Here is a 19,173-nt window from a genome sequence, read left to right as displayed (position 1 = left end):
TTACATTGAGTGTATTTAACATTTATTATATGTCGGACAAATTAATTGGTTTCTGACTTCTTTTTTTTACATTTCTTCTTCTTATTATTGTTGTTGTTGTTGTTGTAGTTGGTGACTGTGTTTTATTTTACGTTTATTTAATTATGTACGATATTAGATGGCAACATACAGTAACCATTTTCCGACATTAAACATTGTTTATCGTTTCATTTTCCGTGATTATGGCGATAGCGGACTGAATAAGTACTTTCTGTTTTTACCGGAAACTCAACTGTGTATCCCGGAAGTGCGTCTGACGCAAAGCTTTAGTTTAGTGACAGCCATACTCGTCGCTTGTGAGTCACAGCCAAACGACGTTAGTTTGTCTGCCCCTCGTGTGACAGCTCGGTGCGTGATCCCTTTTCTTTTGCACGGCACCTACTATGGCGGCCACCGACCCCCGGTCGTCAAGTGATGGCGGACCGGCCAGCAAGGGAGGATACCCGGGTGGGGAGAGCCGCAAAGACCGCGACGGACCGGGCGGCGGTAGCGGGGAAGACGATCGGGACCGAGGCAGCTTCGAGTGCAACATTTGTTTCGACACCGCTAAGGACGCTGTCATCAGTATGTGCGGCCACTTGTTCTGGTACGGACCGAGCGAGGGTGATTTCGGGGGTGGGGGGTGCTATTGTTGTCAAATCATCAAATCAGATTTGCCGTGCGGCCTTTATTTACCTTATGTTTAACAGTAGAATGACGCCCATTCGTGATTTACTGAACATTACTAATGTGTGTGCAACAAAACTTCAACAGTGCTTCACATAAACACGCGTTTGCACCTCCAATATGGCTCTCAAATAGTTTGTGATCTCTTGTGTGAGCTTTGTGGCACATGCTGACCTTGTATGTTTTGACATAATGGCTGACTTGTAACACATTAACTTGCTGGTTCCGTTAATGCGAATTCATCACAGATACAAGGTTCGCTTTACTCACGGAATGTGTCTCAAATTTGTTTGTATTATCAGAGCTAACTGGTCAATTGTCAGACTTAAAATGTGATTATCACCTTTGAACATTTGACATTTGTTTGCCTCATAGGCTGCCGCACAGACGTAAACTTGAATTTCTGTTTTGTGTTGCTGATGTACTTTAGTTGCCATGCTTACCCATCAACCAGCCCCCTTCTACCCTCTGGCCTCCCCTGACACCCCCAGACTTTGTAACATGATGCAACAAGTCAGTAAGGCAGCGGAGTGGTGACATCAGTTCACCTGTTGCAACTTTGCATAGCAGTTGCCATCATGTCAGAAGTGGCTCGCAGAATGATGCAGTGCAGAAAAATAAAAACAGAATGGAAAATCTGTCACAACCAGTAAGCGACTTTGGGGTCTTGACAACAAGGTTGGACATTTTGTTTAGTTGCGTGCGAATTCCAAAGGAATGTCAGCCATCTGATAGCCGGCGTTACACAAACGCTACATTGTTGAAGTGTGTCTCTCTTTCGGAGTCCCTTTGTGTGTATGTCTCTCTGTTGTGCTTTGTTTATCTCAGCTGGGTCTTGGTTATGTCATGCATTCGCCAACTATGTCAAAAAAAGTACATTTGAAAAGATAACAGTGATGACTTGTCAAGATTCAGGTTGGTTGACAAATTAGCTGAAGAAAAATGCATTTGTCATAGTCATACAAATGAATAATTCTTCCATTTCTGTCTTTTCAGCTGGCCCTGTCTCCATCAAGTAAGTTCATCATAATTGACTTTGTTCCAAACGTTTCAGCACGTTTGAACTTATTTGCAAATACGTACGATTCATATTTGCAGGCTAAATACAAAAATCCCCTGATTACATTAACGGACCAAATATGAATAATTTGTTACGAATTAATGTGTTTAAATTTCCTGACCCTATCTGATCACGGAATGTTGATGTAACCTTAATCGTCATTACATTTGCGTGTGATGTAACTTGGAAATCGGCACACATAAGATGACTTAGTCCAGCTTAAACATACTAATGCCTTTAATGCTTCTGTTTACCACTTCTTTTTCTGTGGCACACTTTAGTTGGATTTATACTGCATGGCTCAAGTGATCCTGTTTTTGTTTTTTTTTGCACTAAGTGGCAACGTAATTGGAAACACTTTAGAGTAACGGATAATATTGGTGTCGCACTATATGCAGAATGAGAAATATTAGTCTGTAGTATACTGCCCCCTGGTGGCCAGTCAGTGCATACCAGGAGCAGCATAATGTCTATTAAATTGATGCAAAAAATGCAACAAAACGGTTTAATTTTACATTCTACTGATGTCACTATCATACATCTGCTTCATTCTCTCACCAAATGACCATTTTTCCCTTCCCACTGTTTTCTGTTCAGTGGTTGGAGACGAGGCCCAGCAGACCACAGTGTCCCGTGTGTAAAGCCGGCATCAGCAGAGACAAAGTCATCCCGCTGTATGGACGGGGGAGCTCCAGTCAAGAGGACCCCCGGTGCGTTCCTGTGTCCTGCGTTCTGTGCATGTGAGTGATGGCCTGACGGTGTCCTCATGAGTGGCTTTGTGTTGGATTTCAGGTTGAAAACTCCGCCACGGCCTCAGGGACAGAGAACCGAGCCAGAAAGCAGAGGCGGGGTGAGTCTGTTTTGATTACATTGACGCTGTAAGGAGAAACGTTTATTTCAACCACACAGGAAGTGAAAATGGAATACCGCTAGTAGACTAGCTGTGAATAGTGAAAATCTATGGTCGGGTTTCTGTGGGTCATTAAAAAAGTATTAAAAGTCATTGAATTTATTGAACTAAAAAATTAAGGCCTGGAATGGAATTATGTCCAGAGGCATTAAAAATGGAAACAATTGTTGTAAAAACATTGTCGTTAGCACTTTATTTTACATGCAACGTGCAAAGGTGTCACTATAATAAAATTTAGCAATAATAAATAAAAATAAAAAAAGTATTTGTGTGGACTAGTTGTAATGAACAATTAAAGGGATACTTGACTCATTTTCAGCAGTAAAAGTTAATATTTTGTCTATAATTAATGTGATAACTTCATTATTTTTAATGTACAATTAACACCTTTAAAAACAAATTCTTCCACTTGCTGTCACCTGAAGATGACCTGAGGAAGTAGGTAACGACCAATCATGGCTCAGTTTACTTACCAAACCCAGAAAACGACAGTCGACAGCAAGTGGAAAGGGTAGTTTTGAAAGGTATTAATTGTACATGAAAAATAATGAAGTTATCAATTCTGGACAAAGTATTAACTTTTCACTGCAAAAAAAATGGCTCAATTAATCAAGTATTCCTTTAACGAAATGGCTTGGAGTCCACAAGTTGCTTCATGTTCCAAATACCAATTGCTCTGAATCGGCAAAGAAAAATGTCCTATTCCTGTCACCCATGTCCAACATGAAAGGCTAATGCCACCCAGTGGCAGAAAATTACCTCAAGGCAAATCTGTTTTATTATTTATTTAATTAGCTACTATAAAATTAGATTGAGCACAAAAATTGAGCACTTACTTTTGATGTTTGTGTTTCATGCATTTCAAAGTATCTTTATTTTTTATTTTTTTAGATGTTTCAGGGTTTCAGCGACACCAGTTTTCACATGTCATTTGGCATCGGCGCTTTCCCCTTCGGCTTCTTCACCACCGTCTTCAACGGCAACGACCCTTTTCACAGACCAGGTAGTGACGAGTTAGTAAAATATGTATTTCCTTAATGTGCATGTAAAATTGAAGTAGTATAACTCTAGCACCTGTCTCCTCCTTCCAGACCCATACGCAGGGGACGCCCAAGGAAACGGCGTCAACAACGGCAATCATAATTGGCAAGACTGCCTCTTCCTGTTCGTGGCCGTTTTCTTTTTTTTCTGGCTGCTGAGCGTTTGACGCAGAAGACGAGCGGCAAAGACAGACGGGCGGACAGAAGGGAAGGGACGGGGCTTGCTCACTACGAATCGCACACTTAACCTGAGCCACATAGACACTCATGTTACATTTTCCATGAGGTAATAACTTCGGGGTGCAGTTGTTTGCAAAATTGTCCGCCACCCTGCCTTTTGTTAATAGGAAACAGTAAAAAGCAGCTGTTGAATTAGCCTCTCCCACCTCACTCAACATGCGCCCGGGGATAAAAGAGGGTGGCACTAAACTATAATGGGCTCACTGTAAGAATAATCAGTCTGTCTTTCGGGTGTCAGAAGAGACAGTATTATGTGGTCAGGGTGACCAGGCCTTTTTCCAATGGCTATTTCCAGTGTCGCGACTGTAATTCACCCCTCTGCCTCCTTCCCCAAGCTAAGGACAGTGGGAGAGTTGTGAAAACAGTGGCGAAAAGGAGAGAGAACCGGTGGTTACCATAGCAACCATTTTCTTGCCTCTAAATGGCCAAAGAGTAGCAGTTTGGTTCCGAGTAATTGGCTTTGTGTGTATGTGTTGAACTATTTGTCTTAAATATGACTGCCAGTGCACTGTGATGTCATTTGAACCTGCCCTCGTTCTACCTGGGTAGAGCTGAAGCTACCCAGAATGACAGTAGAGTAATTAGAGTAGAAAAAAAGCAAAATCTCAATGAACCATATTGGGAAAATGATTTCACTTAATACCGGGCAGGTTCCCCGCAGTTCAGTGAATTGTGCTTCTTCTGGTCTCTAAACTATAAACCACATCCTGCGAATGAGTGACACATTTGTATATAGATATTGTAAATGTTTTTTTCTGTTATTTTGAATTCATTTGTAGCTATGGCTATGACAACCAGGATGCTTTTTGTAAATTTTGCCACCCAAGGTTAACACACCTTCTACCATGGTCTACCATTAAAAAAAAAAAAGATTGTCTGATTCCAGTTTTTTTATTTTTATTTTTTTAGATGACAGGAGCGCTAGTCTTGGGTTGCATATTTGTCTTGTTTATTTACTATGTGGCTAATGTGAGACTAAGCAAGACATTAAAATTTCCATTTAAGCATCCATCTTGTTTTGTGTCTTAACTAATACAAGCCTGACAATCAAACATAAGGAACCTCAAATTAAAAATTATTAAACCTCAATTATTTCACCATTTTCAGAAATTCCTTCATCTTTAATCACAGGCCACATAGAACATTAACACTGTGACTGAGTGGGATGTTGCCGGCACACAATTGCAACATCAGCGATTACTTTAATCATTTTTTTCCTCTTTTGTCATTTCATCTCATGTACTGTGTTGGGAATCACTCCGTCGACTATAGTCTCATATAGTGAGTTGGCCTTTTTTTTTGTGCTGTCTAAATGTGAATTCGCTAGGTTATCCCCTCATGTCCTCAATGTAGCTTGAAAAATAGTGAATATATCCCACAATGCATTGTGCAAACAATCAATTTTGTTAAATGCACTTTACTTTGAACAATATATTCAATATCAATTACAAAAGGATCCATTAGTTATAGTTATGCGGCAGCAAAGCTGTTAATTAGGCTAAAACCGACTAATGGTTAAAATAAATAATCCATATACTATTAGGGAATTTTGGACACAAACAATATTTTTATTACAAATGAAAAATATTAAGATGGTCAAGAGCATTTCTAAAATAAAAAAAATCCATCGAAAGAAATCACAGGGTTTTTTTCTGAGCCAACTTGCTTGAACAAAGCTGCGGTCAATCAAGAAAACTCACATCAACAGGCTCAGTCTTCATATGTACATTACGGTCATAAACATTAATATTTAAGCTTTGAAAAATAACTCAAAACGTGCAAAATCAGCATTTTTGTTTTGGTAAACATGACAACAGAACCGTCTATTCCTGCATGGGCAGTGGGAACAAGATCACTTCCTTTTTTGGGGGTTCTTGTTGGATTTGTTCAGGATCGTCATGAGGTTTCTGGACATGAAATACGGCTTCTCCAGAGAGCCGTCATTACGTTCCAAGTCCTCCACTGTGAACAGTTCACCATTGCAATGTAAAATGATCATGCTGGCTTGTTTACCCTTGAACTTTAAATTGAGCTTAGTATTGTTTAATAAATACAACGTAAGAAGCTTTGTCAATGTGTACTCACAAAAGCAGAGGAAGAGCGTGTCGACACACATGCTGTATACGCTGAAGAATCCGTGTGCGATGAGGTAGCTGCCAAACACTACCGTCTATGATGATCATTTGGGGAAAAATAATAGCAAGATACTAAATGGCTTTTGTTGGCATAGTTGAGTGGATGAAATGAAAAGATTCAGTCATACAATGATTGGCATCCAGTAGTAGTTGAGGGTCTCCGACTGCGCTGAGCTGTGTGGTAGAGCAATTCGGCCGGAGAAGAAGAAAAAGGACAACACGCCTGCAAGAAAAAGTGTGGCATTACCATTCATTGGATTCTTAATTCAAAATGTGCAGTAGAAATCTTGAAGGTTTTAAAGGTGAGATACGTACCCACACCTCCCACTACAAGGAGCTTCCCAAAGAACAGCAACAGGTCGGCCACTTTATCCAATACTACAGTTCTGTGAGATTTAAAATAAATAAATAAAAGCAAATTTATCATAAATTGTAATATAATCAAATACTAAAATAAAAAAATAGCATTCATTATTTTATGATTGTATTAGAAATATATTACATACACATTTTAACATTTTGTTTTTAACCTATTCTATTTTTCCGTTTTAAAAACTAAATGCGGCCAAAGTGGAAGTCAACCTTAAACATTTCTTGACAATAATGTTATATGTGACCTCACTAGTCTGAACATGACATTCTGATTAATATTACATTTGTGGAATATGAGTTATGAAGCAAAATGGCCGCCCCCTAAAATGGATAAAAACGGCTGGATTTGGCTGCTTAACTCATATTCCACTAACACAAAATTAACTCATTTGCTTCCAAGAATGTATAAATACGTTCTATTTTAAATATTACCGTGCTCCCAAAGATGTATTTATATGTTTTTTATATTGTTGTTGTTTTTTTATGTTAGAGCATACAGAAGGCTTTGATGCAGCCTCTGAACCGAAGAAAACGGTTGAAGCAATGGTGTTATTACAAAAACGGCCAGCAGGTGGCAGCACAGTATAAGAGATCAACCAGGGCCATTTTGTAAACAAGCTGTTTTTCCCACTGTTTCAACAGGTTTGTGAATAATGATGAAACTTAGCTATATTCTAATGCTAATTGCTGCAAAACGGAAACAGATATAAAAAAAAAAATCCTGATCAAAGAAGGGGCTCTAACCTTTCCTTTGGTAGGTGTTTTTATAGCAATAGAACAGAATATTCTGTGGGCCTTGCAAAATCAGACAAAATCCAGTAAAACAGCCGGGAGCGAAGGGGGTTGCTTTAGTGAAAATGGCTGGGAGAAAATGAGTAATACCATATTTACTGGCTGCATAGAAGATATTATTGTCAATTTTTTTTTGGGGGGGGGGGGGGGGTTGACTTCCCCTATAAGCACAAAAAGGCACAAACCTTATTATGTTTCTCATGATTAGAGCAAAAGCATTTTTGGCTGAGGTACAGAAGTTTTTCCCATAAACAGCAATCTGTGGAAAAGTACAAGTTATACACAAATATATTGTATAAACTGTACTAAAATGAATACACATTCATGTATTGTGTGCTAATGGCATGATAATTTACCCCCGATGATCTTACCATTATGTATGCATTTCTATTGAGAAACTTCAAGAACTTCTCAAGGCACCATAAGCAACATTTCATGCAGCACAGGATGAAACGTGCACACGGGTTTTGTGCCGCTGGGTGGATGTTAAGGAGACAAAAACATATTAATGGCCTTAAAAAAAATTAGTAACAGTATTGTATGTTTAAAAAAAATTGTAGGTGAGATGCCTTACCTTTGGTTTTGTGGTCAATATATTCGAGGAGGACCCTCACAACCTGCACTAAGGTCAGGATCAAAGCACCAAATGCCAATGAGCCAACATGGTACCTGAAATCATTTACCAAGTGCTTGTATTCATAATGCTACCACAGATTTCTTAAGGTCTTTGGCGCCTACTAGAGGATAGAGCTGAAAATGCAGTTTTCTTTTCTACAGAGCACAAAAATCGACCTACCTCAGCGTGCGCACAAAGGCACCGAACACGGGGAACATGGGGATGTCATCCGGTTTGTTGTAAGCCCAATAGTAGGAGGAAAAGGCGCCGGCCAGAGTGCACTGGCCCAGAGCGATGGCAAAGTTGACACACCAGAGAAATGCCAACACGTTATAGATCTGAAGGTTGAACAGGTTCCTCTGGAAGAGCCCCTCCATATTGTAATTGACGAAGATGCACGCAGCAGAGGGGCAGCTTGGGTAATCGGATGCATTGAAGGTCTAAAGCAGGTAGAACAGTGAGTGAATCAATGTCGAGTTCATCTGTCCCGTAAAAAAAACACAATCTTGCAGCCCATTCACCTGAGGGTCGCAGTCCATGGTGCCGTTGATGAGCTGACACTCATTCGTGCTGGAGTTGAGAGCCACCACTTTGTAGACGGCCTCTCCCGAGGTGGCCAAATACCTGTATTGATTAGCTCAGGAGAAACAATCATGTCGTGTGCTGGTCTATATTTTACCGCTAGTCTCTATCTACCCCAGGGGTCAGCAACCTTTTGTGTCAAAAGAGGCATTTTAGGCCAAATAAATAACAAAAGGCTTGTCTGGAGCCGCAAAAATCTTTGAGCATTGTGATGAACGAAACAGTGTGTTTGTGTTACTCTAATGTACTGAAGGCCCAAGAGCAAATTAGAGCTGCAACATAATTGACAATATGCAGAATCCAATACCTTTTGTTTTCCGTTTTTTGATTATTTTATTTATGTATGTATTTATTTATTTGTAATTTTTCAAACCTAGTTTTTCATAAATTTTTGGACTTTTCTGACATTTTTGGCAATGTTATGGACATGACATTTTTCTGCCTCTTTTTTTCCTTTTTTGGACATTTTATGACTGTTTTTTGACATTTTTTCCTGCCTTTTTTGCTGTCAATGTTCTGACATTTTGGGAAATTTTGTGGACATTTTATGGTATTTTGGGGGATTTCTTCTTTTGTTTTTGGACATTTTATAAAGTACTTTTTGAATGTTTTCTTTTGTGACTTTTTTTTAATGAATGAGTTTTCTGACTTTTTGGGCAATTCCAACGACATTTCATGGTGATTTTCTACCTTTATGATTACTTTTTGAACGTTTTCTTTTCTGCCTTTTTTCAAATAAATTTTCTGACCTTTTTTGCAATTTTGTGTACATTTTATGGTAATAGCGTGATTTTCCTCTTCTTTTTTAGACATTTTTAGGTATTTATTTTAACTCTTTCATCTACCTTTCCTCTATCTTTTCTGACAACTTAATTTGGACCTTTTTGCCATCAACTTTTCTGACATTTTTGGAAATTTTATGGTATTTTTTGGATTTCTTTTTTTTGTTTTTGGACATTTTATAGGTACTTTTTGAACGTTTTCTTTTCGGACTTTTTTTTAATGAATTAATTTTCTGACGTTTTGGGAAATTCTTAAGACATTTCTTGGCAATTTTCTACCCTTTATGATTATCCATCCATCCATCCATTTTCTTGACCGCTTTTCCTGACAAGGGTCGCTCGCGGGGGTGCTGGAGCCTATCTCAGCTGGCTTCGGGCAGTAGGCGGGGTACACCCTGAACTGGTTACCAGCCAATCGCAGGGCACACAGAGACAAACAACCATTCTCACAATCACACCTATGGACAATTTGGAGTGTTCAATTAACCTGCCATGCATGTCTTTGGAATGTGGGAGGAAACCGGAGTACCCGGTGAAAACCCACGCAAGCACGGGGAGAACATGCAAACTCCACCCAGGAAGGCCGAAGCCCGGACTCGATCTCACGTCCTCTGCACTGGGAGGCGGACATGCTAACCAGTCAGCCATCGTGCTGCCCCTTTATGATTACTTTTTGAATATTTTTCCCCCCCACCTTTTTAAAAATAAACTTTCTGACCTTTTAGCAATACATTTTATGGTAACATTCAGATTTTCTTCTTCCTTTTCCTCCATATTTAGGTATTTATTTGAACTTTTTCATCTACCTTTCATCTCTCTTTTTTGGCAACTTACAACTTAATTTGGACTCTGACCTCTTTGAAAAAAATAAAAATAATTATATTTATAATAATTCATAATAATATAATAATATTTATAGTTTACATTGATTATGGTGATGCCAAATGGACAAAAGCGGTATTGTTATGCCTGAAGGAAGACCACATTTCCCATGAGGACAAGCGCATTATGTCGTTTTTGAGCTCACACCAGCGAGTAAAAGCCGGACCAATGTTGATCCTTGACCTCGTCCTTTTATCCGGGTAGCCTCCATTTCTTTTTTGTCTCCTCAAACAAAACTTTTCATTTATTTTGCAGCTTCTGCCATGACAGCAGTAATGCGTCGACATTCAAATTGACTTCCGTCTTTGTAACGAATGGGGAAAAGGGGAAGTAACTTATGCCATAAAGCATTCAGCACATTTTTTATGTGGCAGCTGTCCTGTCATCCTCCTCTAAGTTGCATAGTGCCAGTAAAAATGGTAGCTACAGACGCCCTCAGGCCAAGGCAAAGGTACCATTCAACTAAGTCGATGTTTCATCAGAAGAGTTATGAAAATATTTGATCAAGATTGAAAAGTTAAAGAATATTTATCTAAAAAATAAAATAAATAAATAAAAATAAAATAAAGATATTATTTTTTTACTAGGTTTATAATTATTATTATTATTTAGAGATCCACTGGAGTGACACAGGAGGGACTAAAGATCCGCAGGTTGCAGACCCCTGAATTGTGCATGCTCACTCGAAAGGATACAATGCGGTGCTACCCCAGTAGGCCACACAAACCAAGATGAGAAGAAATGTCACCAGTGGGTAAATCAAGGTACTCATCATTTGACTGATGGCCCTGTGGAACAGAACATGTCATTAAGAAGACACAAGATGCCTAACAAGCTGTACAAGTCCAAAAATAACCATCTATTAAATTGCATCACAGCACGACTCACTTGCTGGACTCCTGTATGATTGCGATGGCGATGAGGATTCTGATTCGCAGGAAGATCAGGACTAAGATCAGGATGACCTCCACCACAGAGATGATGATCACTGAGGAAGCAACAGAAAAAGCAATAATCAAATTAAAAACAAAACAGGATTACAGGATAAAATGCCTCATTGTCAATTTTGGCAGGATGTAGAAAGTATGTTTACTCATATGCTAAAATAACATGTTTGAGTGAACTCACAGAAAGCTAACCAGGTCTCTTGCACTTTTAGGTAAAAACTGAAGTCGGTGGTGAATCCAATGTCATTAATGGAAGCAGATAGTTTCTTGTAGTTATCGTACTCCCAGTAGCAGTGCCAAATCCCTGAAAGGAAATCACACAATACTTCAAACATAATGTACACACACTCACACAAGACAAATCAAACAAAGGCTCCATCACAATCATAAGGAGGTTTGTATGGTGCTCAGTCAGGGTTACAAAAGGTTCGGATTTTTCATTATAGTTACCGTAGTTTTTATTTGATTTTGACTTGTGTTTATTTGTAATTCAGTTAGTTTTAATTAGTTTCTAGAGCAAATTTGTTAGTTTTTATTTTTATGAAAATATTTCGTTTTAGCTTTAGTTTAGTTTTTTTAATATATAGAGTATTTGTGGAGTGCAAGATGAATTAAAAGGAAAGGGACACTAACTGATGTCAAATAAATACATTTAAAAGGAACCCAGAAAGCTTCTGTATGATATTAACAAAAATGAAAACATTTTTGCTATTTTTTTCTCTCCAGTTTTTGTTGATTTGGTTAATTTTTATTAATTATAATAACTTTGTACTGAGTAGTGTTTACTAAACGTTCTATTTCAAGCAGAAATTAATACATGCAAAGTTGAGTTTATAGTCACCATAAGCCCCGATGACGAGGACGGCTACAATAATGAACCACACCATAACCCGAGCAAGGAATCTCAGCAGCAACAGGAAGCACATGCTGAGCACCATGGCTATTGCCAGACCACTGTTGTGGGGGAAGAAAAAAACAAACAAACCTATATTTAGGAAATCTGGGGGGAAAAAAACTGTCAACAGTGAGATAGGAAGAAAAGAGAAGACAATACATGATATTCATTCATGCTGACGTGCAATTGTTAAGAGAATGTCGTTTGTGATTCCATGTGTACTCAATATTGTCAAATTATCACAAAGTTATAAAGGTAATCATTGATACAGAAAGTTATTTTTAATGTGTTATCCAACAGGTGTAAGTGTGAGGCATCAACTAACGCAAGGATCCAGGGCCATGAAGATGCAAAATCCTCAAAGATCCTGACACTTATGTCCCTGAGACCGAAGCCGTTCAAAATGTTCCTGATCAAGACAAAAATAAAAACAATGTTAGTTGTGCATTGTGGCAACAATTCATAAAAAGCATGTTATGAGCTACTAAAATTGATGCAGTGGTAAAGAAAAAGACATGACATTCAAATTCAGAATCACAGGACAGTTTAGTTGCATTTTGGGTGAATTTTCTTTCCACTGCATCACTTTTGACATCCAAACCAAGACTGAACATGTCTCAAAATTACACAGCTTACTCATGCACACTACAATTAAGGTTCGACACACTTACGAGGCAACCGACCCTGTGCTGGTAATGAGGAGAAACAAGAGGATTACTAAAGTGGGTCTGCTTTCATTTGGGCATTTAACAGTGACCAAAAAGGGTGTGGGGAGAGAGATTCAAGCGACAATGCTATAACTGATACTATTGTCTCTACCCAGTGCCGTTGTTGAGGAGGTTGGCCGTGTCGCTGACAGATGGTGGCAAGCCCTCAACGTTGGAAAAATCCGGTGGCATATCCACAGGCGCTTGGACATCAGGCAAACATCTTCTTACAACTATGAAGAGGACAGACAATAGAATGACTCATTGAAATTTTTAGTTTTGCGTACCAGAAGCAAACATTAAAAATTAAAGAGAAAATAATAAATCCAGCGGAACAACTAAAGTCAAACAGTCTGCTCTGCGATGTGTGTTCTTTTTGTTTTTCTATGAGAAATACTGTACAATACAATCTGTGTGATGTTAGCCTCAAGTTGGTCAGGAAGAGGGGTTGTTCAAAGTTTTGTGCAACTTAAGAGGCATATTTACGAAAGAGGATTAGGGCCAGTAAAGAGAAAAAAAAAGGTTGGCAGGATTCTGACTTAGTCTGAATTCTGACTTTAATCTCATAATTCTGATTTTAAAGTGAGAATTCTGACCTTATTCTCAGAAGTCTGACTTTGACTTCCCCCCACAATTTGTCACAATGTCAGAATTCTCACTTTAAAGTCAGAATTCTGTGGTTAAAGTCAGAATTCTGTGATTAAAGTCAGAATTCTCACTTATTAAAGTCAGAATTCTGTGATTAAAGTCAGAATTCTCACTTTAAAATCAGAATTCTGAGAATAAAGTGAGAATCCTGCCAACCCTTTTCCCCCCTCTTCACTGGCCCTAATCCTCTTCCGTACATCTTTCCTGGTCATTTATATTTGTCTTCTGAAGTTCCACTGCGTCAAGAAACTTGAATCTATAATTAGCATTTCGACCACAATTAAGATTGCTGCCAAACAGTTAATTTCCACTCACCAGACGTTGTGGGAATAGTGTAGAAAGGACACAGATCCTTTTGCACAATATCTTTAACAGTCTAAAAACAAATATATTGTATTGAGACCTATTGAGAATCCTTGCACATAAATCAACCACAGATTGCTGAACGAATAACAATTTTGCTTAAACAAGCACAAAACTTACCAAAGGGGTGTTTGACAAGTTTAAAGTCGGAACACAGTAGCTTTGATTGAAAACTTTTGCAGGTTTTAGGGCGTAGTCAAGCGGCCCGACGGCATAGAATTCACCGGGGCACTTTTCCACACATACCTGGTAAAGTGTAAACAAGCAAGATTACGGCGGAGAAAGGTGGCAAGTATGGTAACAAAAAATAATAATTGTCACATATTCCACATGCAAACCATTCTACCTGGGTGGTTGGACACTGAAGCCCATTAAGAGCTGCTGCCATCACATTAAAACCTGTTGCACATTTGACGATATCAAAGTAGAGAAGTGCAGGTCGGTTTCTGAGAGAGGAAAAATATTAACGACATTACTTTGGTGGCTTGCGATATTGTATAATTTTTTTGTAATCCATGCAAGTGAAAGTTAATCACATATTTGGTCCGGTGCCACAGAACGATCCAGTTGAGTTCCTTGGATAGAGAACTTGCCGGGGATCTCCGTAAAGCCATGCTGACAAAGGGGGGTAAAAAAACAACACACACACACACACAAAAGATTAAACAAAATGACAAATTGCCTCTTTCGTATAGTTTCAGCACATTTACAAAGGAGTGTCACTAAAGTTTCTAGTAAAATAAATCGACATGGACAGCACTTAATGAGGTCCTATTGTGCTGCCTGCACACAGACATTGTGTTGACTTAAGATAAGGGAGTGTGTGCTGTGTGTTGGAATGAGTTTGATGACCAAGCTGGTCATGCTTTAAGAAGATCAGTGCAGCTCTTTTACTTAAACAGTTGGGTCAAAAATAACCCAACTATGGGTCAAAAATGGACCGATCCTCTACTTGGGTCGATTTGACCCAACTTTGAGTCAAGAAATGGGTTTTTCAACGTAAAACAACTCATAAATATTGGTCAGATCCTTTACTAGGGTCAAAACATTGGATCATTTTGTATAAAACAACCCAGAAAGTTGGGTCAAATTGACCCATAAAGTAGATCGGTCTATTTTTGAGCCATAATTGGTTTTCTTTTGACCCAACTGTTTTTAAAATAATTGTTTCGCATTAGGAATGCACTTTGGGTTGATCCAAATTTATAAATTTTCTTATTACTTAAAAAAAATTAAGTAATAAAACGAGCCAAGCGGGAACCAAAAAAGGAACTCATTATGACGTTAATCTACATATGTTACCATCAGATAGTCCCCTCCAAGGCACTGTTGCCATTTTACCACTGTGTTTTAATGTAGCTGCAAAGGTCAACATGCAACTATCTCACTAATTAACCTTGATGTGTCTACTTTTATTGTGTTAAATATAAAACAATGAAAGAGGAAATAACAGAGTGCCTTAGAGGTCAAGTTTGGGAATATGATTTTGCTTACCTAAAATCCCAACTGCGATGTAGCCAAGGATGACTGTGATAAATAAAACGCAGCAAATTATGTCAGTGCACCCTCTGGGGGGGACAGGAGAGCAAAACTTGTAAGTGGGCTGTGTGGACTTTGCACAGAGACTTGTCTTCAATGTGAGTTAGTTAGTTGAAACTCATGGAAAAATGCAGCAGGAAATGAAATTGAAAATCACCTTTTCCTTATGGGTCCATTAAAGGAGGGATCATACTGGACAGGTTCACCTAGATAAAAAAAAAGAAAGAAAAGTATTATGTGTCAATTTTCATTCCCACACCACAAAATAACCAACACCGATCAGATGTAGCTTGACCACAATCGAATGATTATTAACAACTTTTTTTGCATGTTTTGCCAGATATTCATAATGCTAATTCATTTAAAATAATTTGTGTGTACAGTATTGTACAGCCGGTACAAGCGTACAGTATATCATTAAACAATGCAAAGTGTTGTGTTGCTTTTAAGTTAATAAATTACTGTGCCAAAAGCAAAAGGCAGGACTAATTGTTAAGAGTTAAGTAGCTTACAAGTGCTGTAAATGTTTAGGACAGGGTGGTGGTGTTGCGGGAGAAAAAAAACAATTTGTTTCCTGGAACAAAAAGAATGACTAACTATTCTGTATAAAAAACAAAAAAAAACAAATGATGTCTCATACCTTAGACAGCATTCTGGGTTGCAAAAAATCTGCAACACGTGAAGTGAACCTGCTGCACAACACTGACACTAACACCTGAGAATTATTTGAATGTCATTTGAATTTGCAATGCTGCTTATATTATGCTTTCGGAAGACTCCAAATAGACAGAGTGGGACCAAAATTGAACAACTGACAATTTGGAATTCAAACTAAATTTTCAGGAAAAATAAGCTTTAAAGGAAGTCAACTCAAAACTTTTCTTTTGAATATGTTCTATTCAGCCACAAGAGTGTAAGCATGTTATTATGATAATATTTTGTTTGTGGAATGTAAATTAAGATGCGAAATCCACCTGTTTTTCCAGGGGGCGGCCATTTTGCCACTTGCTGTACTAAAAATTGCATCGCAGTTGCTCAGGCTCAGGTAACAACTAATCATGGCACAGCTTGCAAATGTCACATGAACAAACTCAGAAAACTGGTGAGCCGTGAGCAACTGTGATGTCATTTTCAGTGGAAAGCAAGTGACAAAATGGCCGCCCACTACGATGGATTTAAAAAACGGGTGCATTTTGCTGCTTAATTCATATTTCACAAACTCAATATTAATCAGAATACTAGTGGGGGCGGATAGAGCATATTATTGTGAAGAAACTTTTTGGGTTGACTTTCACCTGAACAGGAAAAAAAGGTTTTATTAAGGCAACCGTTTGAGCATCCAAAGATAATTAATGTCAATAGCAAATGTTTTGAAATCGGAACAAATCAGAGGTCAACCAGCCTCCAAGATTGTGCTCCACTATAGAGTGTCCAATGCCATGGAAATAAGACCATAAAACTAGTTTGGCAAAATTCCAAAAGGAAGACATCACACTGCTCAAGAGGTCGTCTTCAGAGTTAGAAGTGAAAAAAGGAAGCATCATGAAATGCCCGCAACAAAGGAACCTGTTCATCGGCCTCTTGCAGTGACACGAGTGTCACATTTCACAATGCTGTTTGCAGTAAACGGTGACTCGTAAATAGGTTCACGTTGACTCCATCTAATGACGTCTGCAGTTTTATAACGTTTTTATTGCTCTGGCTCATATGGAAGAGAAAATGGGTGCTGTGGGTCAAGAGGAGTAGCCTTCCGAGTTATCTAATGACTCAGCTTCCTTCATGTGTCCCATCTGTGCAACTTACTCGTAAAAATCTGTCACTTCCAAGGTACAGTTCTAATCCCAATCGATAAAGAAATTATCATTTTGATTATGTGTTGGCCTTTAGTAAGATTATAGAGACAGGGTCACCATATGTGAGTTTTCAATTCAACTGTTGAAACTGAACTCGCGAAAACCTCAAGGGTCAGAGATGTGAAGAGTCATAATTACCAGCTATTAGTGTCAAAATTTAACTCATATTCATATATATTCTGTTTGCTATGGAATTGCCGGTTTTACTTCAAAAGTAACAAGCAAATAACACCACTGATACATGGATGAGTGTCACAGCAGGTTTTGTACTCTTCGTAATCTAATCGTAATGGGACATTTTGTTATTGCCAAGTTGATAAAAGGTCATAAATGAATCACTGTAATGTTTTGTTTTTAATATACAAAGGCCAACATTCTGACAGATGATTTATCATGAATGGATGGATGGATGGTATAAGTACAAGCATGGTTGTAAATAACATTAGTGGCATTCTTAATGGCCATACCAGTTTCTGTTTTAACTGAAGTTTAATAAGAAGTTAACCATTGTTCACACATTGAGGATTAGAAAGGGTCCACCCTTTCCACACATTTAAAAAAAAAAAAAAAAAAAAAAACAAGGGTTAACATCAAGTTATTCCTTGGATTTCACCTCAATCAGCACTTTCAGGTATACATTAATAATCACACGAACATGACATCCTCTTCCAAAGTGTTTTTGTATTTTATTTGAAGTCATGAAATACAATCTATATTTACCGCAAGGGAGGGTTTATTTACTGTCGCTTGGTTAAGCCTTCCATACTGTCAATACACTTACTTGCGGCTTCATCAAAAGAACAAATGTCAAGCTGAAGAATTTAAAGTGCCATACCAACCTTTTATAAATCTGCATCGCCAGTCCGAAGGAATGTCCTCTTTGCCCCGCAAAAATCTTGATACTGTTTTTATTTTATTTTATTAAGGAAGGTTTCTAATTCGTATTTATATATATATATTTTTTTCTTTGTGTTCATGGTATGGCACGGTCTTCTTCTGCTTATAGCTTAGTTATCCTCATTGGTGAAAACAGGTACAGCATTAAAATGACCAAGGAACTACACTTTAAAGACAGATACAGTTTTAACAGTGAGTGGGTGAACTATCCCTAATAGCCTACCTGTTGTAATTTATTATTACTTATTGTGTTTGCGTAGGTTAATTAGAATTAAGTGTGAGAATTATACCTATACTTAATTGTTGTATGTTTATATGGAAATTAGACAATGTAATATATGTGCCTTGCCCTTGGCTAAAATAAACAAACAAACAAAAAAGTTGTCAAACAGAGGGTGATTTCGACACACAATCGAGTTACTAAAATGTGTCGTAAAACGAGCACTACATGTACAGGCCGAAATGTGGAACATATTACGGAGATTTGTAACACGCTTACGAAGGTAAAAGTAAAATTTTCTTAAATTGCACCTCAAACTCTTTTTATATTTGCCCCCTTATTCCCTGACGTGAAGAACAACAAAAAGTCTCCCGAGGTAACTGATGATGGCGACATGGCGACTCACCGTACGGAGAGTCTGGATTTGTCTGCTGTCTCTTGCCCATTTTCCACCTTGACCCCCACACCTCTACTTCCTCGGCTTGTCACTCGCAGCTCACTTTACTTTAGCCAAAAATGTCAAAGCAGAGAGTACAACAAAAGCTTTTCAGAAGACAGTCTAGTGAATCTTTCCCCCCCGACCACAGTTGTTACTAAGCAGTGACGACATGAACGCACCTGCTTTGGGACGTGCACCGGAAGTTGGCAGGTGCACTCGCTTCTTCCGAGGCGGGAAAACATACATATAGAAATCTTTTGTTAAAAGTAATTGTTTTTATGTTAATTCACTAATAACTCTGGGCAGAAAGTAGTACTAGCAGTGCGCGTTTCATTGCGTGTTAATATTAAATACGTCATTTTGGAAACTAAGGATTCATTGCCCATTTCGAAACAGTGGACAGTGGTACGTACATAACAATGGCGACGTCATCTTTATTTGTACGATGCTCTCTGGCTTTCTTCGATCGCAATGCCTAAGCATGTTATGTAACCACATTAGACAATATCAAAGATGGCCTGTATAACCCAAATTTAAGCGTGGTTCCTC

The 19,173-nt window shown here is 38.4% G+C and overlaps 2 protein-coding genes across 3 annotated transcripts; one reads left to right on the top strand and one right to left on the bottom strand.

Annotated features, from left to right (window-relative positions):
• The first annotated feature begins 285 nt into the window (after positions 1 to 285).
• rnf5 (ring finger protein 5) lies at positions 286 to 4,964 on the top strand. Its single transcript, XM_077548584.1, has 6 exons — positions 286 to 625; positions 1,702 to 1,720; positions 2,363 to 2,475; positions 2,558 to 2,615; positions 3,567 to 3,678; positions 3,767 to 4,964. Exons 1-6 carry the CDS (start codon positions 423 to 425, stop codon positions 3,880 to 3,882), a joined length of 621 nt encoding a protein of 206 aa, XP_077404710.1. The 5' UTR covers positions 286 to 422; the 3' UTR covers positions 3,883 to 4,964.
• A 517-nt stretch (positions 4,965 to 5,481) lies between these two features.
• On the bottom strand, positions 5,482 to 18,845 carry slc44a4 (solute carrier family 44 member 4). 2 transcript variants are annotated; one of them, XM_077548580.1, is made up of 23 exons: positions 18,804 to 18,845; positions 18,592 to 18,689; positions 15,373 to 15,421; positions 15,171 to 15,244; positions 14,213 to 14,291; positions 14,023 to 14,122; positions 13,797 to 13,922; positions 13,629 to 13,689; positions 12,778 to 12,898; positions 12,284 to 12,367; positions 11,905 to 12,017; positions 11,245 to 11,367; positions 11,005 to 11,104; positions 10,812 to 10,904; positions 8,392 to 8,494; positions 8,051 to 8,310; positions 7,829 to 7,923; positions 7,626 to 7,729; positions 7,440 to 7,513; positions 6,406 to 6,476; positions 6,219 to 6,313; positions 6,041 to 6,125; positions 5,482 to 5,917 (listed from the first exon to the last, which is right to left on the bottom strand). In XM_077548580.1, the coding sequence occupies exons 2-23, from the start codon at positions 18,629 to 18,631 to the stop codon at positions 5,808 to 5,810; spliced, it is 2,160 nt and encodes a 719-aa protein (XP_077404706.1). In that variant the 5' UTR covers positions 18,632 to 18,689; positions 18,804 to 18,845; the 3' UTR covers positions 5,482 to 5,807. The 2 variants fall into 2 exon arrangements, with proteins under 2 accessions (XP_077404706.1, XP_077404705.1); XM_077548579.1 differs by lacking the exon at positions 18,804 to 18,845 and having other exon boundaries at positions 18,592 to 18,795.
• Between the last annotated feature and the right edge of the window lie 328 nt (positions 18,846 to 19,173).

The sequence above is a fragment of the Vanacampus margaritifer genome, chromosome 17, assembly GCF_051991255.1.
Source record: "Vanacampus margaritifer isolate UIUO_Vmar chromosome 17, RoL_Vmar_1.0, whole genome shotgun sequence".
In the NCBI taxonomy this organism is placed as follows: Eukaryota; Metazoa; Chordata; class Actinopteri; order Syngnathiformes; family Syngnathidae; genus Vanacampus; species Vanacampus margaritifer.
Note: the sequence above shows the minus strand (reverse complement) of the source record. Positions and strands in the feature narration are given on the sequence as shown.